Source organism: Hyla sarda, chromosome 8, assembly GCF_029499605.1.
Source record: "Hyla sarda isolate aHylSar1 chromosome 8, aHylSar1.hap1, whole genome shotgun sequence".
Lineage (NCBI taxonomy): Eukaryota > Metazoa > Chordata > Amphibia > Anura > Hylidae > Hyla > Hyla sarda.
The window spans coordinates 54,109,949-54,133,396 of record NC_079196.1 but is presented as its reverse complement, the minus strand read 5'-3'; the positions used below and the strand labels follow the sequence as shown (position 1 = coordinate 54,133,396).

The 23,448-nt window shown below is 41.1% G+C and overlaps 1 protein-coding gene and 1 long non-coding RNA gene across 7 annotated transcripts in view; one reads left to right on the top strand and one right to left on the bottom strand.

Moving 5' to 3' along the window:
- Positions 1-23,448, bottom strand: part of METAP1D (methionyl aminopeptidase type 1D, mitochondrial) — a 179,843-nt gene that overhangs the window by 110,876 nt on the left and 45,519 nt on the right. The window contains exon 1 of one of the 6 annotated variants that reach the window (XM_056536117.1): positions 16,189-16,252. The exons of 4 other annotated variants lie outside the window; for them this stretch is intronic. In XM_056536117.1, coding sequence (XP_056392092.1) covers positions 16,189-16,213 — 25 coding nt within the window. In that variant the 5' untranslated portion in view covers positions 16,214-16,252. Of the gene's footprint in view, positions 1-5,616; positions 5,704-16,188; positions 16,253-23,448 lie in introns of those variants that run through there. One more of the 6 variants, XM_056536116.1, reaches the window with a different exon arrangement.
- The window catches only part of LOC130285030 (uncharacterized), a 101,011-nt gene continuing 86,001 nt past the window's right edge, over positions 8,439-23,448 (top strand). The window contains exons 1-2 of the long non-coding RNA XR_008847224.1: positions 8,439-8,625; positions 21,748-22,020. This is a non-coding gene — a long non-coding RNA (uncharacterized LOC130285030). The remainder of the gene's footprint in view (positions 8,626-21,747; positions 22,021-23,448) is intronic.

Genomic DNA, 23,448 nt, shown 5'->3' with positions numbered 1-23,448 from the left:
AAGTACCCCATTAAATAGACATTTTCAGAATCAAAATCTTTTTTATATATGCTGTACATCTTGTCAAAACATTAACCTTTCTAATATGCATCATCAAGTTATTTTTTTTTTTTTTTATCTCCTTGTAGAAATCATAGCTTAAAAAAGACCACTAGGGGTCCCCATACCATCCGGAACATAAACCTGTTCGGCTGCAGAATTATCTTTGTCTCAGCTGAAGCACAGGCTGGGACAAAGTCCCGGAAATGAGGGTGGGGCTAGCACTCCTATGTGCTCACTCCTGTCCTATCAGACTGCAGAGAGGAGGGGTTACAGAGCAGCCTGCAGTGATTGGATGAAGAGACCCAGCACAGCAAAGCACACTCAGGGAAACAGTGAATGCATGATGAGTGAGGGTGGGCTCAGTGCTTTCCTCAGACTTGACCCCTCCTCAGCAGTGGATGTCAGAATGAGTGAGCAGCAGAACAGAGGGATTTGTTAGCCAAATACAGAAGCTAGACACATAAAAAAGATGTGTTAAGAATCTACATGATCTAGTGAGTAACATATAGAAGTATGATTTTTTTTTTTCTTCAGTGATAACAAATATTTTCTGAGCGGAACTCGGCTTGAAAAATCTGTTCATGTGCCACAAATTGAAAGCTTGCGCAGTTATCAGATGCAATTTATGCGTAAGTGAATATGTCAGGCTGTAGGAGCCCGTCTGTCACCCTGAGCCCCATCTGCTTTTTATGAAAGTGCCATGAGTGATGCAAAAATGAAAAAGTGAAAAAGTTCAAATTTTTAGCAAAAATGAGTATTCCTATGTAATCCATGGTAGATTGACAGTATATTGGGCAGCACAGTGGTTAGCACTGTTGCCTTGCACTGGGGTCCTAGGTTCAAAACCCACCAAGGACAACATTTGTAACAAATTTGTATGTTCGCACTGTGGTTTCATGAGTTTAGATTGTGAGCCCCAAAGGGGACTGTGGCCAATTTGAGTGTACAGCGCTGCGGAATCTGTGTGCACTATATAAAAAAAAGAATCATTATATGTCCCAGCTCTGAATCTCTCATCAATTAGGAGAATAGGGTCCCCTGGACGAGCACAGACATTTTAGGGGGCAGGGGCTCAAGTAGAAAAAAAAAAGGGCACTTCTAATTAAAAATTTTTTTTTTAAACCTTACATATGTTAAAGGGGTTATCCACCATAAGGTGATTTTAACCATCAAACGGTGAAGCTTTATTAAAATTTCTCATAAAAGCTTACAAAAGAGAATTACAGTAACAATCGGTCCATAGACCAATGAACAAACAATAACAATCAGGTACATAGATTATCAGTACAATAAAGAAGCATTAAGGAGGAGTACAGCATGACATCAATGATACATACTGTGCAGCATAACATTGATACTGAACCATAACCGGTACCAGTCCCTTAGGACGTGTGCTCTCCCAACCGCCCATAAATTTAGGGGAGAGGTCACTCTTCAACTGTGCCTTCACACGAGGAATGGTTGGCAGCGCCTCATTCAACCTCCATTTAAATGGTATCGAGGATGCGCTGGCTAAATGGAAGGCAGCACAAACCACGTCATGGTCCAACCAAACACAAGGAACGTGTCTGGCATAAAGGAGTTTAGTCAGGAGAGGCGTATTGGTCAAGATCCAGTCAATTCTAGTGTATGTACGTTGAGAGGGAGAATAATACGTATAGCCTCTATTACCACCATTGTGTTCCCTCCATCCATAAGGTGGTTTTAGTATGTACCTGGCAGACAGTAATGGACATGCTTAGGAAGGATCTGGGGCTAAATGGCTATGTTGTGAGATTACCATAACACTGTGGCTAGCTTTTTGTGAACTGGTATTTTCTGTTTGACTTTTCTTTTTTTGACTACAAATCCCAAAATTCCACCCCCCCCCCCACACACATCAGCCACCCTTCCCATTGAAACATCAATGAGCTGCATCCATTCAAAAGACCTGTGGTTTTCAATCAGGGTGCCTACAGCTGTTCCATTAGTTGCAGATTGATCTCTCTCCCACCAAGCGGTCCCTCCACCCGTTGAAGCAGACAGGCTCCCTGTCATCAGCTGACTAGTGATGTCAGGTCTCGGCCACATTGCAACCGGGAAAATCTGAGACAAGAGTAATTTTGTATGCTGGTAAAAATAAATATTGAGGTGAAAATCACATAAGAATTGTGAGAAAACCGTCACACACAGGTACAAACACTATATTATGGACAACACTAACTTCACAGCCTCTGTAGCATAGTACAATAAAAAATAAATCAATACAACACAATTCCTGAGATAAGGGACCTCCGGCAATCATGTCAGCTTAATGAGACCTGCATCACCCCACGGAGGCTCCAATCAGTGAAGGCATTATAGGGCAGGTGCATTAAAAGGGCAGAGACTCAAGCCCTCTTTTGAGTCTGTGGGGGATATTTATCAAAGGATTTAGACTGACTTTTCTGCGACTTTTTCTCTAGAAGATTTTTAGAACATGATGCATTCTAGTCTATTTTAGATGGAAAATGCATTGGTGCTGAATTTATCAATAGCGACTTTTCAGCGACAAGTCGCATCGGCTGAAAGTACGCCGAAATATCAGACCATGTTGGAGCAGGTTTAAATACAGTCTAAAGCATAGATCACAAAGTCTGTGCGCAGAATTTATCAAGATGCCTCTCCATTATTGTTTCTGGGGGTGGAAAAAGAAGCTTTGTACCCCTTTTCTACAGTTGGACAATCTATGGTTAAAATATATATATATATATATATATATATATATATATATATAGAATGCTACAATTCCTTTATTTTCCTGATAGACTTTGAAGTTAGCTAGCCCAATAACATCTCCTCATCTGTCTCCTCTACTCTGTAAGAACACACTTGACAGACAGGCTCTGCTGAATAACAAAAGAAAACACTTAAAAACATTTGCAACTCATTTTACTTCACTACTTTCCCTTTTTCTAAAGTGTTTACTTTTTTCCTTTGTAAACTGTTTATCTTGTCTTTTATAAGAAGAGCAAAAGGTCCCAGTACTTTGGGAGTACTTCAATGAGACATTATCCCTGTTCTTCCAAACACAAAACGGCTGCAGGGTAATCAATACAGTCTTAAAAAAATAGGATTTGCTTTGTCAAAATATATTCAAAATTGCAAACACATGTAATGAACAATACTTTACAAAAGTCAGATAAAAATATGTACACAGACACTAGTCAGCCGTAACATTAAAACCACTGGCAGCTGAAGGACATAACAATATGTTGCAAAGGCATATGTGAAAGTGAGCGATATAGCTAAGGGATCGGCCCTTATTTACTGAGCATGGTGGGGCCATGTTTTATGGTCCTAAGAATATAAGAGACTTTGATAAAGGCGAAATAGTGGTGGCTAGATGAATGGGCCAGGGTCTTTCTTGTTGGGGTGTTCCCAGTATCAAGCAGTTAGTACTACCAAAACTGGTCCAAAGGAGGACAGCATGAGCCAGCCACAATGTTATGGGCACCTTGCTGAAGGCCAGACAGAGTGCCCATTCTGATCCCTATCCACCAAAAGGTGGAAACTAAAAGTGCGAACAATGGGCACATGAGCAAAAGAACTGGACCATGGAGCTATGGAAGAAGATGGCCTGGTTTGAAGGGTCTTGTTTTCTTTTAAATAATGAGGACATCACTTACCAAGGGAAGAGATAACAACAGGATGCCCTATGGGCAGAAGACAAACCAGTGGAGGCAACATAATGCTCTGGGCAATGTTCTGCTGGGAAACCTTAGGTCTTGGCATTGAATTTATGTGTATGTTCGTGTGACACGTACCACCTACCTATACATTGTACAGACCAAACGCCCCCATGTCATGGCAGTGATATTCCTTATAGGGTTTCTCTGGGGAACTGAAACGTATCCCCTATTTACAGGATAGGTGATAATTGTCTGATCACAGGGAGTATGACCGCTGGGATCCCCCTCCCCCCGATCGGGGCTCCCAGTCCCAGTCAGTGATTGGCTGAGCCGGCTGTCACTTGTGCTTGCCTCCAAAGGTGGAGGCACGCCAAAGACGGGTTAGTAGCAGTGCCTCGTATAGGAGATTGTGGTGGGGTCCCAGTGGTGGGACCCCCCCATGATCAGACAATTATCCCCTAACCTGTGGATAGGGAATAAGTTCAGTTCCCCAGAGCATACCTTTAATAGCAGTGGCCTCTTTCAGCAGGATATTTCCCCAGCCATAATGCAAAAATTGTTCAGGAATGGTTTGAGGAACATGACAAAGAATTCAAGGTGTATACTTTGCCTCCAAATACCCCAGATTGCAATCTGATTATCTGTGAAATGTGCTGGAAACCCCTTTCTGCTTTATGGGTTGGGGGAGCAAGTTTGTTTTTGTTTTGTTTTTTATTATATGCTAAATATTTTTAATATTAATTCCTTAAAAAGTCTATGTTTTTTGGCCAAAAGGGCTCAGACCCATTCATCAATAAAACAGTTTGTCCCTCAGACATCTACTTATTTATCATGCGACTATCAAATATTATATTTATTATAGACATATACATCAAATTTATATGTTGAATAAAAGTAGAGTTTTAGTTTACAAGATAGAGCGATACGCACTGATACACACACAAGGTCTCATACCTGGTGAAAAAATAATATCACAAGTATTCTGAATGTCGGTTGTGTACATGTACATTGTCTAGGTCTCTTTTCCCCTAATCCTGGCCCATGTCCCATCCTGATTACAAATTCTACTATTTCCTCTAAGCTAAATTTACTATTGGGACCAATGAAGAACACTGAAGAAAAAAAAAGCTGAGAGGTTAAATATAATGTATTCCAGGCATAAATCAAGCATGTAAAGATAAAAGACATAACTGTGGGGAAATACTCATCTGAAAACCCTATAGGGAGAACATGTAAAAATATCACTTTTCCTAAGCCAAGTATTAGGGGATCCAATGCTACTTGAAAAGAATTATGCACACAGATGGGACTCGGGGCTGGTTTCTGTGTATTGTCTTTTTGCTATAATATGACAGTGTTTGAGCTTCTCTGTGAGTTATTTGGATAAGTGAAATGTCTTCACAGAAACAGTTCATCTCAATTAACCTTGCATATCTATATCTATACTACTGCAACCCATAAGAATTCTACCATGCATCATTTTTAAGGGTACACTTATATTTCCTCCTCTTTGACTAAGAGTAGATAATATGTTATTCCATGACCACTACTCTGTGAATATTATGCTATTCCGCAATCACCGGCTAAGGTGGGACACCGCTGTGGCCAGTGATTAGTGGAGTGGGCTATCACTTACAAGACCAGGTTATCTCGGAAGGTGGAGGCCAAAGCACTCTGAGGTAAGAGATGGGCCCCATTCTGGAGTTTGCGGGGGTCCCAGCAGTCGTACCCCCAGTGATCATACACTTATTCCCTATCCTGTGAATAGCGAATACGTTTTACATAACCGGCATTGCAACCCACCAAAACAGCTGATTGTGGATAGGCTATCAATAGGGTTTTTTTTTTCCACAAAAAAACCCTTTAAATTATTGCTATAATAGTTTTGCTTTAGAAGGTGTTCTCTGCCTTCGAAAATGCCTACTTGTGTAGAGAGTCCGTTGAATATAAGGAGTTCCCCTTCTGGGACCTCCAGTCATTTGCTAGCTTGGTAGTAAGTGTTCAGTTTCCCAGCAGCACCACCAAAGAGAGAGAAACTGCAGGACAGAGAGAGAAAGAATGAGCGAGAGAGAGTATAGTATAATATAAAAATAAAATGACATATGGAAATATTCCATAGGATGAAAGCTTTTTTCTTTTAAAGGGTAACCATAATTTCACCATTCATTTCTGTTCAATGGAGCTAAAGCAAGCAGTATATGGAATTGTCAGAACCCCCATGGACTTGAATTGCAGCTGAGGCTGTGACATGACGTCACAGCTTACAAGGGGACCCTTCACTTTAAAAGGGGTACTCCGGTGCTTACACATCTTATCCCCTATCCAAAGGATAGGGGATAAGATGCCTGATCGCGGGAGTCCCGCAGCTGGGGACGCCCGTGATCATGCACGCGGCACCCCGTTTGTAATCAGTCCCCGGAGCGTGTTTGCTCTGGGCCTCATTACGGTCGCCGGGGACTGATTACAAACGGGGTGCCGCGTGCATGATCACGGGCGTCCCCATCGGCGGGCCCCCCGCGATCAGGCATCTTATCCCCTATCCTTTCGATAGGGGATGAGATGTGTAAGCACCGCAGAACCCCTTTAAGGAAAGGAAGAGCGCACAGCTGAAATGAATGATCTGTGCCCTTCGCATAATAACACTATGTTAGTAAGTTGCTTTATTATACACGTTGACACCATACGCAAGTTGTTTCTACCGCCAGCCAACCCTTTTAATAAAACTTATTGTAATATGGAAGGTGTGCAACCATTACAGTCCAGTGAGGACAAAAAACGGTAAACCAAGACATACATTATTCTAATAGGAAAATAATAATAATTGTCTTCATCAAAGGTACTAGGTTTAGTACAGGCTATGTGTAGTACAGGCCATGTGTAGTGCACTTCTCAAGTTCTTAAAAGGGTAATGCAGTGAAAGTTTTTATTTTATTTTTTTTAAACTATTCTCATCTTGTCTATGGGAAAAAAATAAACCCCTACGAACCTCCAGCGGAGCTGGAGGTTCGTAGGGATTTATTTTTTTCCCATAGACAAGATGGGAATAGTTTTTAAAAAAAAACTAAAAACTTCCGCTGCATTACCCTTTTAAGAGTGCCTCCGGTGTCATGCGCTGGTCCCAGGTCTGATCCTCTTCTTACTTTTGGGGGTTGACATGTCACGCTGCAGCTCAGCCAATCGCCAGCCGCTGAAATGTTCTTGAGGAAACCAATTCCAAGAGGTATTTTCCCTACACTATTGTGAAACTGTATCCTAATGATTAGAGATGAGCGAACTTACAGTAAATTCGATTCGTCACAAACTTCTCGGCTCGGCGGTTGCTGACTTTTCCTGCATAAATTAGTTCAGCTTTCCGGTGCTCCGGTGGGCTGGAAAAGGTGGATACAGTTCTAGGAAAGAGTCTCCTAGGACTGTATCCACCTTTTCCAGCCCACCGGAGCACCGGAAAGCTGAACTAATTTATGCAGGATAAGGCATCAACTGCCGAGCCGAGAAGTTCGTGACGAATCAAATTTACTGTGAGTTCGCTCAGCTCTAATAATGATCTGACTAAAGGACTGATATAGTCATGAAATGTGTTATTAAAATAAATAAAGGAGATATAATGAATACTTTGCTGGAGCCCGACGCCCACTGTCTGTGGCCTTGATTATATTGTTTGCTGTCACCTATACATTATGATCAGGACAATAAATAGTATAATAATAATAATATAAAAATAAAAATGCCGCAAACCACAAGCACTTAAAGGATTGAGCTTAGAAATACAACAAAACTGTAAACGGCCCTGTAGTATACAGCACTTTCACGGCTATGATCTCGAAAACAAATTACACGGAGAAGAACAGCTATCTGTCGCGTTTGCTCTTTGTTGCTGCTGATCCGAGTTCAATGTAGTTCTTCAATAATTCTATACATTCTGCACACAGCAGAGCCAGATTTGCTAATCGCTTCCAGAAAGAAAGAAAAAAATCGCATTTTGCAGATAATGTGCAGCTTATGACCTAGAAAATCGAAAAAGCACTATATGAAGTGTTCCGAGTGAACAGCGCAACGCAAGTTCAAGCGTACAGCCTGGTCACTGCTGTGCTGAAAGTTTCTCACACAGCTAACGCCAGGGGAATAAAGCCCCTTTACTTCCACATGATGTCTGGAAAATGTCAGCGCTCCAACTGGCAAAAGAAACATTCCACTTTGCTTACTACACTTTACTATGAGGAAAATATAGGAATTTATCTTAAAGTATCTAAATTAAAACCAGAAGCTGCGGCCTCGGCTCTGAATTTTTCTTCTTGTCTCTCGTTTCTTTATTTTTATTTTTTTTAAAGTACAAAATAACGCTGAGCAGCAAACGGGGAACAATTTGTCTTTTTGATTTGTCTGACTGAGAAGTCAAAATCTCTTATCGGTTCCTGAACCCAATGATTTATCAAAACCTGTGCAGAGGAAAAGGTGTCCAGTTGCCCATAGCAACCAATCAGATGGCTTCTTTCATTTTCAAAAGGGCCTGTAGAAAATGAAAAAAGCAATCTGATTGGTTGCTATGGGCAACTGGACAACTTTTCCTTTGCACAGGTTTTGATAAATCTCCCCCTAATGGGGGAGATTTATCAAAACCTGTCCAGAGGAAAAGTTGCCCAGTTGCCCATAGCAACCTATCAGATCGCTTCTTTCATTTTTAACAAGGCCTCTGCAAAATGAAAGAAGCCATCTGATTGGTTGCTATGGGCAACTGGACACCTTTTCCTCTGCACAGGTTTTGATAAATCTCCCCCAATGTGATTGACATCATACCTAGATGTTGCTATTTACCTGCCTCCAGACATCAAAGATATGCCAAGATGACATTTCAATTAGCTCCTTTCTTTTATGTTTTTATTTTTCAGTCTAGTTGATATTATAACTGTTGCTATATATCTTTCTCGATATAAAGGTATGTAATGAGATATATTAAAGAGGTATTCCAGGAAAAAACATTTTTTGTTTTGTTTATCAACTGGCTCCGAAAAGTTAAACAGAAATTTTTATCCTTAAAAGGGGTACTCCGCTGCGACAGCGTTCAGAACATTTTGTTCCAAATGCTGGGAGCGGGCAGCAGGGGTCGTGATGTCACGGCCACATCCCTTCATTATGTCACACCACGCCCCTCAATGCAAGTCAATGGGAGGGGGCGTGGCATCCGCCACGCCCCCTCCCATAGACTTACATTGAGGGGGCGTGGTGTGACATCATGAGGGGAGTGGTTGTGACATTACAACGGCTTGTGGAAAACATTTTTCTTTAAATCAACTGGTGCCAGAGAGTTAAACAGATTTGTAAATTACTTCTATTTAAAAATCTTAATCCTTCCAGTACCTATCAGCTGCTGTATACTACAGAGGAAGTTCTTTTCTTTTTGAATTTCCTTTCTGTCTGACCACAGTGATCTCTGCTGACACCTCTGTCCAGGTCAGGAATTGTCCAGAGCAGGAGAGGTTTGCTATGGGGATTTGCTCCTACATTGGACAGTTCCTAAAATGGACAGAGGTGTCAGCAGAGAGCACTGTGGTAAGACAGAAAGGAAATCCAAAAAGAAAAGAACTTCGTGTGGAGCATACAGCAGCTGATAAGTACTGGAAGGATTAAGATTTTTTAAATAGAAGTAATTTCCAATCTGCTTAACTTTCTGGCACCAGTTGATAATAAAAATTTTTTTTATTTTATTCCACCAGAGTATCCCTTTAAGACTCAGTGCATGTTGTATTATAAATTACATTGCATTACACTGACAAGCAGTATAAGAAAGTGATGGTTTTGTATCTACAAATATAGTGCCAGGCTGACAGGTACACTTGCCAAGACATTCTATGTGTCTCGGTACTACACAGCTGTTAGCAACCATCAAGCAAACCCTTTCAAATTGACAAAGGGGGCTCAAGTGTTCCCTTAAATGGCTGTATGTGCACTTACCAACTTCTCTTATGCACTAAACAAGAGCGTTACAAACTTCAATGGGCATTGCCATTCAAATTATAAGAAGTTCAGAACAAATAATCAATTTGAACTCTATAACTAATGAAAAGTCCTCAATTGAAAATTTTCTGGAACTGTGTAACCAAAAAGATTGACTGTAACCCTTTGACTTCCAATGCCATGCAAAGGCCTTTAGACAGCTCATTGCTTTTACCTATCATGAGATGCGTATTGTGGAACGCTTTGGCAATGAAACCTTTTTGGAGGCCATCAATTGGGACTGAACCAGCTGCTGTTAATTTTTCACTGACAAGGGGCTGGATTGCTTTTTAACCCCTTAAGGACCGGAGGTTTTTCCGTTTTTGCATTTTCGTTTTTTGCTCCTTGCCTTTAAAAAATCATAACTCTTTCAAATTTACACCTAAAAATCCATATGATGGCTTATTTTTTGCGCCACCAATTCTACTTTGTAATGACGTCAGTCATTTTGCCCAAAAATCTATGGTGAAGCGGGAAAAAAAATCATTGTGCGACAAAATTGAAAAAAAAAACGCTGTTTTGTAACTTTTGGGGGCTTCCGTTTCTACGTAGTACATTTTTCGGTAAAAATGACACCTGATATGTATTCTGTAGGTCCATACGATTAAAATGATACCCTACTTATATAGGTTTGATTTTGTCGGACTTCTGGAAAAAATCATAACTACATGCAGGAAAATTAATACGTTTAAAATTGTCATCTTCTGACCCCTATAACTTTTTTATTTTTCCGTGTATGGGGCGGTATGAGGGCTCATTTTTTGCGCCGTGATCTGAAGTTTTTAACGGTACCATTTTTGCATTGATAGGACTTATTGATCACTTTTTATTCATTTTTAAATGATATAAAAAGTGACCAAAAATGCACTATTTTGGACTTTGGAATTTTTTTGCGCGCACGCCATTGACCGAGCGGTTTAATTAATGATATATTTTTATAATTCGGACATTTCCGCACGCGGTGATACCACATATGTTTATTTTTATTTTTATTTACACTGTGTTTTTTTTTTATTGGAAAAGGGGGGTGATTCAAACTTTTAATAGGGGAGGAGTTAAATGATCTTTATTCACTTTTTTTTTTCACTTTTTTTTTGCAGTGTTATAGGTCCCATAGGGACCTATAACACTGCACACACTGATCTTCTATGTTGATCACTGGTTTCTCATAAGAAACCAGTGATCAACGATTCTGCCGGATGACTGCTCATGCCTGGATCTCAGGCACTGAGCAGTCATTCGGCGATCGGACAGCGAGGAGGCAGGAAGGGGCCCTCCCGCTGTCCTGTCAGCTGTTCGGGATGCCGCGATTTCACCGCGGCTATCCCGAACAGCCCACTGAGCTAGCCGGGATGCTTTCGGTTTCACTTTAGACGCGGCGTTCAACTTTGAACGCCGCGTCTAAAGGGTTAATAGCGCGCGGCACAGCGATCAATGCCGCGCGCTATTAGCCACGGGTCCCGGCCGTTGTTAGAGGCCGAGCCCGACCCGCTATGACGCGGGGCCACGCCGCGGCCCCGCGTTATAGATCGGGAGTGGACACATGACGTTCCAGTACGTCATGTGTCCTTAAGGGGTTAAAGGGGTACTCCGCCCCTAGACATGTTAACCCGTACAGGAAAACATGTCTGATCGCGGGGGGTCTGGCCGCTGGGACTCCCCATGATCTCCGGGCTGGCGCTGCGGTGATCATGAACCCAGAAGCATGGGGCATCCGTGTTCATGGCGTCATGCCACACCGCTCCATTCATGTTTATTGGAGGGGGCGTTAGGCCCCTCTCATAGACATGAATGAAGGGGTCATGGCGGCTGTGGTCACCAGTCAACAGTCACGGAGCGGATGACTGGGTGCTTGGGATAGGAGATAACATGTCTAGGGGTGAAGTACCCCTTTAATAACTGATATATTTAAGCTTATGTCTTGGCTTTCCATGTATTTTTTGCACCTCCCATTAGGTGTTCAATACTTTTTTCCCTGTGTAATCTCACATTTTTACACATAATTTTGGAGCTTATTTGTTTTGGTTTGTTTGTATGTATGAATTACATGGGTTGTTACCAACATCTGGTGAAAATTTAATGTCAATAGCACCTTTGATAATATATTTTGGTGAGAAAGATGGTGAAGTGTTCAATACTTATTTTACCTGCTGTATTTAACATATATCTGTATACCTGCCTTTTCGTAATTTTTTTTAATATCAACAGGCATTTTTATGGCCATAGACATGAAAGGGGTTATCCACCATAAGGTCATTTTAGTACTTGCCTGACAGACAGTAATGGACATGCTTAGGAAGGATCTGTGCTTGTCTTGGGGCTGAATGGCTAAGATGTTGTCGGGCTGAGTCCACCATAATGCTGTGGCCCTAGACACCCCTAGACATCTTATCCCCTATCCAAAGGATAGGGGATAAGATGTCAGATCGCCGGGGTCTCGCTGCTGGGGACCCCCGGTACCTCGGCTGGGGTACCCGCTGTCATTACTGCACAGAGCAGACTTGCTCCATGCGTAATGATAGGCAATACAGGGGCTGGAGCATTGTAACGTCATGGCTCCGCCCCCTCATGACATAACGGCCCGCCCCTCAATACAAGTCTATGGGAGGGGTCAATACGCTGGTCATTACGCACGGAGCGAGTCTGCTCTGTGCAGTAATGATAGTAGGGTGCCGCAGGCGAGATCCCGGGGGTCCCCAGCAGCGGGACCCAGGCGATTTGACATCTTATCCTCTATCCTTAGGATAGGGGATAAGATGTCTAGGGGCGGAGTACCCCTTTAAGTCTCATAATTCCTTGTTTGTAAGTATGAGGTCACTTTTCTCCATCCCACACATAGGCCACCCCACCCATTGAAACACACTGACAAGGATGCCTTTTCTGACTAGGATGCCTTCAGCTGTTGCAAATTTTTTGCTGAATGATCTCCCTCCCACCCAGTGGTTGGTCCACCCATTGAAGCAGGCCAGGTTCCCTCTGAACACCTGACCAGTGATGTAATGTCTCAGGCCGCACTGCAACCTGGGAAAACCTGAGATGACACTGATTTTGTATGCTGTTAAAAATAAACAATGGGGCAAAAATCACAGAAGAATTGGGAGACCACCATGGAACACAGGTAAAGAGAGACACTAAATTATGAACTACACTAACTCTACAGCCCCTGTAGCATAGTCAAATAAAAAAATTCCCTTTAAGTCTTTATACTGCAACATAGCCTATCCCAGCATCAGTGCACAAGTAAAGGGTTATACAAAATTAAAGTATACAGTGCAGTAAAAGTTGACAGTATTTAAATTAGAATTGTCAAGAAAATACATGAAACCTTGTATCAGGGAAGGCAGTACATATATTAAACAGTCGCACTTTAATGTTACCTGGCACGCAGACTGAATCATTACTTCTCTGTCTACTTCTAACAGCTGTCCTCATATCTCATACTTCTGCTAAATTGTTTTAGGAAAAGTGTACAGCGAAAAAGCAATTGCTTTAGGAAATATGACTATCTAGCCCATGTGCTCATTTCACACAAAGCACTCGTTCTCAGCAGGTCCAGACCGAGCCTTTGCATAGTGATAGCGGAAAAGGGTGTTTATATATGCAGCAATGGAAACATATATCACTTATGACACAAAGAAATAAGCACTCCTTAAAATACACTCCGTCACTGCCAATCACGTGCGGCACAAGCTACATAAGCCACAGAATGGAGTGTGAAGTGTGGAGGGCTTAACCCGAACAGCAAAATAATCACGGCAATAAATAACTAGACAAACAATTGCACATGGTTAACAGATATGTGTCTCACAAAGCCACTGGTGGGGGCTACACAGAACCACATCCTGCCAGATCTGATTTTGTAAGTAAAAATTAAATAAATAAAACAAGAGCAGAGAAGCCAATACATAAAAATTTGTTTAAAAACTATAAAAAGTAGAATTAGTGGTTAAGTTAATAAATAATTTATATAACAGTGTAAATAAATAGTAATACTAAGAAATGTCATGACCGACTGGGGGGACAGGAAGAGTGAGCCCTTAGCTGTCTCTAGTGACACTCTCCCTGCCTACTTGCCCATACACCCTAAGCGGTGAATCGACAACTTGGAGCCGGTCCCTCCCTGCACTACAGTGAAGAGGCGTAAAAACAAATAATATAAATACAAATATTATAAATAATAAATAAAAACAATTCACATAAATACTAATAACTATAAGATAAATGGCAGCTATGGATAAATGAACAAGACTAGCATGGTAAGAGTATACAGCAGAAACCAGGAATTGCAGGGGATGAGCAGAAGAACTGAAAGCTAAAACACTAAACTGATCAGGTAACATAGGACACAGTTCACACTGGGACACAAAACAAATAAACTGAATACCCCACTCCACAAAAGGAGTAGCCATTATAATAAAGCCAAATAGACTACTGACCAGTGGGCACACTCCACATTGAGATCAGGATGCTGACCCAGTAGGAAACAGAAATATAATTCATGAAATTCTAGACCAGAACCAAATGAGTCTAAATAAACTGCAGGATACCAAACAGGAATTATTACATACAGAGCACAGGTAAAACTAGACTAGACTCAGACAGTGTGAACAGTGTACTATGTTCCTGATCAGTTTAGTGTTTTTTCATTCAGTTCTTTCATCCATCCCCTGCATCTCCTGGTTTCTGCTGTATACTCATACCATGCCTAGTCTTGTTCATTTATCTATATCTACCATTTATCTGAATTCTGGTTGTGAACTGTTTGTTAATGCACTAAATTCTGCCCTGCCCCATTAGTTTTTGTATCCTTTCTGGTATATCTGGTTGTCTGGTAGTTTTACCATTTCGGTTTCTAGCCTGTGACCGACTTTGTTTTTACGCCACTGCACTGTAGCGCAGGGAGGGACCGGCTCTAAGTTGTCGATTCACTCGCTTAGGGTGTTTGGGCAAGTGGGCTGGGAGAGTGTTTTTAGGGTCAGTTTAGGGCTCACTCTCCCTGTCCCCCAGTCGCTCCTGACAGGAATGTTTAACTAAATTCATCCTTGAATAGTTCTCTTCTGTTATTTAGGGTTAAACAAGTGAATACATTATAGTATTTTATATGTACAAATAAGCATTTGATGCTCCATTTTTCTTCTAGCTACTGCAAAACCACAACTCCCAGTATGCCCAACAGCATTTGGCTGTCTGGGCATGTTGGGAGTTGTAGTTTGCCACCGCTGATGACTACTGCCCGAAAGGTAAATTCATAGATAGTGATTGTAGAAATTTCTGTTCCATAGATCTGCATAGGGCTGTTTCTGTAAATGTGCAGAATTATTTGTAAATTTTTTGAAACCCCATTCAGATACATGGGATAGACGGTCTGTTAGTTGCAGAAAGTTCTGTAACACATTAAAGGGGTACTCCGGCGGAAAACAAATGTTTTCCGATCAACTAGTGCCAGAAACTTAAACAGATTTGTAAATTAATTCTATTTAAAAATCTTAATTATTCCAGTATTTATCAGCTGCTGTATGTTCCAGAGGAGCTGTAGTTCTTTCTAGTCTGACCACAGTGCTCCCTGCTGCCACCTCTGTCCATGTAAGGAACTGTCAAGAGAAGGAGCAAATCCCCATAGCAAACCTCTCCTGCTCTAGACAGTTCCTGACACAGACAGCAGAGGCGGCAGCAGAGAGCACTGTGGTCAGACTGGAAAAAACTACACAACTTCCTCTGGAGCATACAACAGCTAAAAAGAACTAGAAGGCTGAAGATTTTTAAATAGAAGTAATTTCCAATCTGTATAATTTTCTAGCAACAGTTGATTTGAATTTTTTTTTTCCATCGGAGTACCCCTTTAACCCCAAGTACACATACCCTAAAGACCCATTTATACTAGCCTATGATTGTTATGCTTTTCTAGTTTCCAAGGGGTCGTAACAATAATAGGTCATAGTGTATTATCACGTATTGCTGATCTTTTTCATTCATGTCATTGTAAAAATCATAGTAAGATCCACTTGCTGCAATAGTTGAGGTTAGGTGACAATAGTGTTCCTCACCTGATCCCATTGAACTAATGTTGTATACGTGAAGCAGATTACAATTTACAGGTGAGGATTGTATAATGAGAACAAGATTTACTACTGGATTTGTTTCCAATGTCCAAAATGTATTTGTTTTTTTACTTTTGACCAGGAACTACTAGCTTCCGTTTTATAGAGAAGATGCACAACCTTAGGTACAATTCATGACTTCAATTAGAATTATCAATATGTCAGCAAATCCTAACAAAAACTATGTATCAGCGAAGGTAAAAGATGCCAACCTGAAGTCAAGAGGGTACAGAAATGGGGAGGAACTGAGAGACAATAGAGAACAGGCTGTAATTTGAAAAAACCTTAGAATAGTAAATTTATCAAATTAAAACAAACGTTAAAACCAAATGACGAAAATTTACAGCTGCCACATTAGGAGTTTTACTATTTCTGGCTATTATATAACTTGTGTATGGCATTTTTACCACTTTTCCACCTTTCAGACTCCATCCCTAATTTTCAGTAGTCCATGACTTAAAGGGGTACTCTGGTGGAAAAAAAAACACATTTTTTAAATCAGCTAGCGCCAGAAAGTTCAACAGATTTCGAAATGACTTCTATTTAAAAACCTTAACCCTTCCAGTACTTATCAGCTGCTGTATGCTCCAGAGGAAGTTGTGTAGTTGTTTCCAGTCTGACCACAGTGCTCTCTGCTGACACCTCTGTCCATGTCAGGAATTGTCCAGAGCAGGAGAGGTTTGCTGTGGGGATTTTCCTCTACTTTGGACAGTTCCTGACACGGACAGGGTTGGCAGCAGAGAGCACTGTGGTCAGACTGGAAAGAACTACACAACCTCTTCTGTAGTATAGGGCAGATGATAAGCACTGGAAATATTCAGATTTTTAAATAGAAGAAATTTACATATGCGTTTAACAGTTGATTTGAAAACATTTGTTTTAAACTTCCTTTCCACTGGAGTACCCCTTTAAGAAGAGGGGATCATTCCCCTCTTTTATGTCTCTACAGCACACTCTAAGGAGCAGCAGCAACAACATGAAGAACATTATAGAGCAGTACTAAACCAGTAAGCTGTGATTCAAGCCCTGGGGTGAAATATGAAACTCACTAGCAGTGTCTGTCATAAGGTTTTAGTTGACTAAATCTACAGTAGATTAAAATCCAACAGGTTTAGTTAAAGAGTACCTGCCATCAAGTAAAGTGGGATTAGTTTCTTCTTTTTGTGTTCCCCTCTTCACCCTGAGTCCGCCGCAGTTTTTCTTTTTTAATTTCGCCCAATATTTATTGAGTTATGCCTTCATAAAATCTGCTCACTGCCTGTGAGCTTTTTCTTCTGCAGGGGAGCGCTACCCGGCAGGCGTAACGACACCTGAAGCCTGACGAGTAATGCTTCTGCCCTTCCCTGTTCTATGCTGCGCTCAGGCTCGGAAGCGCGCAAGGTCATTGAACCCTGTGAGAGCTGTGCCTCACCATGCCCTGCACGCACTTCCTGAGTTTGGTCTCCTGCCAGGCCGGGAGGAGACCAAACTAACTGTTTGACTGGCAGCAGGTAAAAGAACAGAGTCACCTAGTGGCCATTTTTTCAACCACATTAAAAACATATAAAGTTTGAGAATTTTAACAGCAAGTAAAAAGCAAAGTGTCTTATAATCGCATAAGGAACAATATATAAAAAGTTTAGTTTGGTGACAGGTACTCTTTAATTTTAGTCACTAAAAAAGGTTGTTGACTAAAACTATGATGCAAATCATTAGTCAACGAAAGTAACACTGCTTACTAGAGCTTTTGGTAGCTTATCTGAGTGTTTCTCTACGTCACCATGCGAGAAAGTGAATAATAAGAGTGAATAATAAGTTTAGGAGAGAAAAGAAGAATCATAAGTGGAAAAAGAGGCCGTTTTCTCTAATAAGATACATTTATAATAAGTTTCCTATGTTAACTTGCACTATTTATTAATGTAAGGTTTGTCTGCGTAGTCTGGTGTCCACAACATGAGAAACTCACAAGGGTTCAACAATCTTGCATTATTCCATACCCAATGGCAGCATCTGGACTTGACTTGAGAGAGATGATAGAATTTTTTTCACATTTATAGTTCCTATATTGCTCAGAATGTTTCTAGTTAATATACTATAGTTAAATCAATAATAATCGACTACTGGGCAGATCATCTATTTAATAAGAAAAAAATCACTTTATGGAAACTTTTCTTAAACTGACATAATAGATGACCGGCCAGATCTCCATGTGAATAGATTTGTGTCTCCCCCAGGAGGGACAAATATTGCAAAAGTCTATTTGTGAAGAAAAGCTGGGCCACTGATGGTAGTTTTGAAATAAAACTTAAATCATATTATGGCGATAGAACTCTATCACTATGTTGTTTGCTGGCTCAGCACGAGAAAAGTGCTGAATAGATTTTTCAATCTTCACCAAGAAATAACACTATTTCTAGGACAACGTGGTGCAACTTATCAAGACTTAGACCATTTTCATGTTGGTGACCAGATCTTGAAATTCTTTTAAACTGTACTTTATGGAGAAAATATATCTATCAGTTGGTAGAATCGAGATGAAAAACAGAATTAAATGTAACATTGTTAGATAAAAACATCAGAAACAAAAGAAAAGCTATGCTAATAAGAACAAACAGAGGATCAATCAAAGAATAGGGATCTAAATGTCTGAATTCTCTAAAACAATTTATACATAGGCAAACCACCTATACTGATCTTAGTCTGGCTCAGGAGAAGTCCAAGTATTGCAAACATACTACAGACTCTAACATGCATGTGTATTACAGGAGTCAGAGAGAGACCTTAGGCCAGTTTCAGAGGAATGTATTGCAGGCACATTTGTGAGTCCATATTATGGCTTAGTGTCCTGGCCCAATCAGAGATTTACTTAGAGCATCATAAAGCATTAAGGAGTAAATCCAGCTCACCCCTCCAAGATCCGCCGGCCGCGGCACGGACTCAGCCCGGACACTGCTGATATCAATCCAAGAGAACAAAGAACGATGTCCAGCACAGCCAGGAGCTCGAATGCTTAGTGTTTTATTATAGACACAGCAACATACAGGGAGATAGCAGTGACGCGTTTCGATCGGCTAGGCGATCTTGGTCATACTGATGTTATTGGATCTGGTAGTGCTGGGCAGTATACCGGTTCATACCAAATACTGAAATTTTTGTCCTGCACGATATGAATTTTCCCCCATACCGCAATACCGGTTTGGCCCCTTCCCCTCGGGAATGAATGAATTATCAGCCCAGTGCGCTGTCCCCACATCGGGGAACTAATCATATGTGACCCGTGAGTGCTGTTCTGCTCCCCCCTCAACTAATTATTAGCCCAGCACTGTGCTGTCCCCATCGGGGTAAATACACACATATCAGCCGCAAGCGCTGCCCTCCTTATCCTCCTGTTTGTTGCGGCCGCCGGCACTGACACTCTATACCAGTGGTCTTCAACCTCCAGATGTTGCAAAACTACAACTCCCAGGATGCCTAGAAGTTGTAGTTTTGCAACATCTGGAGGTCCGCAGGTTGAAGACCACTGCTCTATACTGTATCCTATGCCTGGGCTGCAAAAGGTAAACGAAATAAACTTTAACTCACCTTCCCCATCGGTCCGGACCAGCTTCCCAGGGAATGGAACGTCGGCCGCAGCGATGTTCTGCCACGGCCGGTGATAGGTTGAGAGCACTGTCATGTAAGAAGAAGGCGGAACATCGCTGCGGCCAGTGATAGGCTGACGGCTGTCCGACGTTCACGTCCCCAGGAAGAGCGTAAGGCCAACGTAGGAACATGCATTTAAGTTTATTTTTGTTTACCTTTTGCAGCCCGGGCATAGGGATACAGCTTACAGTATAGAGTGTCAGCGCCGGCGGCCGCAACAAACAGGAGGACGAGAAGGCAGCGGCTTGCAGGTGACGTGAGTAGTACCCCGATGGGGACAGCGCAGCGCTGGGCTAATAATTAATTTGGGGGGGAATACCGTTATATACCGTGGAACTGCCATAAGTTACAAAAATACCGCGGTACACATATTTGGCCACACCGCCCAGCCCTAGGTTCAAGTCCTTAAACCTGTTTGGACTCATAATAACTTCATGTGAAACTGGTCTAAAACTGTACTGTATATTCTTTAAATCAGAGGTGGGGAATCTCTGGCCTGTGGCATCATTTCAACCGGTCTACCAGTGACTTCAACCGGAGAACTGTGTGAAATCACCAGAGGTGTTGTGGCAGCCTGGTGGGGAAGATGGCAACCGAACATGATTGGGGAAGGCCCAATTTAGATAAAAATAAGGTTGCTGAAACAAAACTGTCGCGTGAAAATATACTGTATGGGTACTTGTACATATGCAGATTCTGACTGGTTTTGCTTTGCAGTTTTTAAAGTTAAAACAAAGTATAGGGCACAATATTCTCCCAGTCACATGGTAGTACTCTTCATTCTATGGTCATCTTGACTCGTCCCTGGCAGGTGTTTACGTTGCCTTTCATGGATGCCTGGGAGGCTGACTTTTCCCCAATGGCAGGATTGTTGTACAATTATTAGCAAGGGTAGTTGGCAAGTATCTTTAGTGGAGACCTTTTTGAAAGTTCTCCATATAAGCTACTTTGTTCCAACTCAACATGCCATTAACTCTATAGTGTCTCCACTATGTTTTAATAGCTGTTTGGTATCACACATGGTGGAGTGGCCTGATTGGACTTCGTTGGTCTAGTTGATTGAGGAGATTACTCAATATAAATTTCATTGTGACCCTTCTTTTTGTCTATTAAGAGAGAAGCCATCTAGAATGGTGGAAGCCTGGCCTATTTTTTTCTGCTGTCCTTAACCACATCAACTCCACCATGCCTCATAAAACTTATTGCTATTCGAGAAGACACTGTTGAGCACTTTCATCGAATATTAAATCCTTGGGTGTCTTCTTCATACTGTCCAAATGTTTGCCACTCTAGGTCTCTCTACTGAATGTCTTGGTGGCTCCTTGGGTTGTGCCTTACTGTGATTGCTACTCATATTTTTTTTTGTCCTGTGCCCTGTTATTTTATTTACCTTATTTATCATACCCATGTTTCAGTTATCTGTGTATTCATGTTTTTATTGTCTATCTTTTTGAATTATAATAAAGATTTTTTATTTATTTTTTTAATCCTGCATCAAAAAACGTAATCATGCAACTTTGTGAGCAGCACATGGTCAGGACAGGGTTGATTGAATTCTTTGGATGTTATCAAGAATCTTAACATTCACAGACTCAAAGCAAAAATCTTTACAAAAGGTAGAGCTAGGCGGTATGACCCAAAATGCGTATCACAGTATTTTTCTAAATGATGGCGGTTTCACAGTATTTAACAGTATTTGTGGTCGGGGGGTTCCTCGGTATAGTGTCAGGTGGTCGGGGGTCCTCACCATGCTACTCGGGGTCTCAGTCAGGCTGACCAGTAACTCTCCTCCATGTCTCCGCAGTTCTTCTTTAGTTTCCCGGTGGTCAGGAGTCCTTACCATGGTACCCGGGGTCTCGGTCAGGCGGTCCGGTAACTCTCCTCCATGTCTCTGCAGTTCTGCTCGAGTTTCCTGCACCCGCACAGAAGGCAGGGAGTTGTAGTCCCCTCCCAGCTCCTCACAGTCAGTTCAGTATGGCTCGGACTACACTTCCCAGAGACGCTGTGCGGCCAAACGTTTCTCTACGTCATCACGCATTGGAGTTGGTTGCTATAGAAACGGTATTGCGGTACATGAAAAATTCAGATCATAAGACAAAAACACACCATATTCAGTATGTACCGGTATACCACCTAGCTCTAACAAAAGGTGAGCGACATAACATTAAACAGTTACAAAAATGAACATTTCATAATTTTTCTACATAAACCAATAAACCCTAATCCATATGATGTCATGCGTCTTGTGCACACTGTCATCACACCATAGCTATAGTCTCGTAATAGCAATTAATGAGATTTTATTACTGCATTCTGTTTGCAATACATGAACTTTTCTATTCCAGATGAATGGAAAGAGTCGATGAATGGAGAAACCAACATGGACAATCAAGTTTTAGAGAGAAACTGTAAATAATGGTGGCATTTCAGGAAGATACGGGTAACAGACAATGAGAAGTGGTGAGGCAGATTGTAAAAGCTAAATCGGGAGATTATAAACCTACTTGAAATCAAAATTACTCAATTGATTGTGAAGAGCTGGTGTAAACTCAAGAGTGAAGGCAAGATAAAAGGAAACCCCAAAAGAGGGGTCAGGTAGAGAGCGCACGAAGCAAGAGGTGAGTGAGGGGTGAACGCAAGAAAGAGAAATGCAGGCAAAATGGGATTAAAAGGTCAAGAGAGCAAGTTGTAGGGCTTGATGACAATTGAAGAGAATAGATTTTAGACTGGCAGGTGAATATAATCTCAAAGCAAGATGTGACTGTGTATAATTGGGCCAGCTTTGTTAAACTGTACTAAGATGTTTCTTTGTGCCAATCACTGAATGAGTAAATCAGGTCCTATTTTCTTCTTGTCAAAAGGGAATAAAAAAAAAACTGGCATGTAGACAAAAAACATCTCTCCAATCCTAAAAACAGCCAAGGGCTGATCAATAATATACCGTACATTACTACCCGTCATTACATGAAACGGAGTTAATACAGAACATCGTGACGTACATTTTATTAAGCGAAGAAAAAGAAAGTAAATCAATCATTTATGATGAATCATGCATTAAAGGGGCAGTCTCCTAAAGAGAGGAGCCAACAACTTCCTGGAAAGGGGAACGTAGTATCACATGACGGCCAATAGAAGAACGGCTGTTTATGTAATGCACAAACAAGGGGAGTCTACCACAACGTATGCCATTCTTAAGAAGTGGGTGATACCCCGCTCTAACATGAATATTGTCATGAAGAAAGTATTAACCCCTTAAGGACCCGGGCTTTTTCCGTTTTTTCATTTTCAAATTTTCCTCCTTAACTTTAAAAATCATAACTCTTAAAAATTTTCACCTAAAATTCTATATGATGGCTTATTTTTTGCGTCACTAATTCTACTTTGTAGTGACATTAGTCATTTTACCCAAAAATCTACGGTGAAATGGGGAAAAAATCAATGTGTGACAAAATTGATAAAAAAACACTATTTTGTAAGTTTTGGGGGCTTCCGTTTTTATGCAGTACATTTTATCTTCTTATCTATTCTGTAGGTCCATACGGTTACAATGATACCCTACTTGTATAGGTTTGATTTTGTATCACTTCAGAAAAAAATCATGAATACATGCAGGAAAATGTATACGTTTAAAATGGTCATCTTCTGACCCTATAACTTTATATGTTGCTATGTTTTTATTTTTCTGTGTTCAGGGTGCTATGAGGGCTCATTTCTTGCGCCGTGATCTGAAGTTTTTAGCGGTACCATTTTTGTTCTGATCAGACTTTTTGATCACTTTTTTGTGGTATAAAAAGTGATCAAAATGCGCTATTTTGGATTTTGGAATTTTTTTGCGCGTATGCCATTGAACGTGCGGTTTAAAAAGCGGTATATTTTTATAATTCGGACATTTCCGCACACAGCGATATCACATATGTTTATTTTTATTTACACTTTTTTTTTATTCTTGGAAATGCCGGGTGATTCAAACTTTTATTAGGGGAAGGGATAATTCAAAGGGTTAATGATTTTTTTACACTTTTCTTATGCAATATTATAGCTCCTAT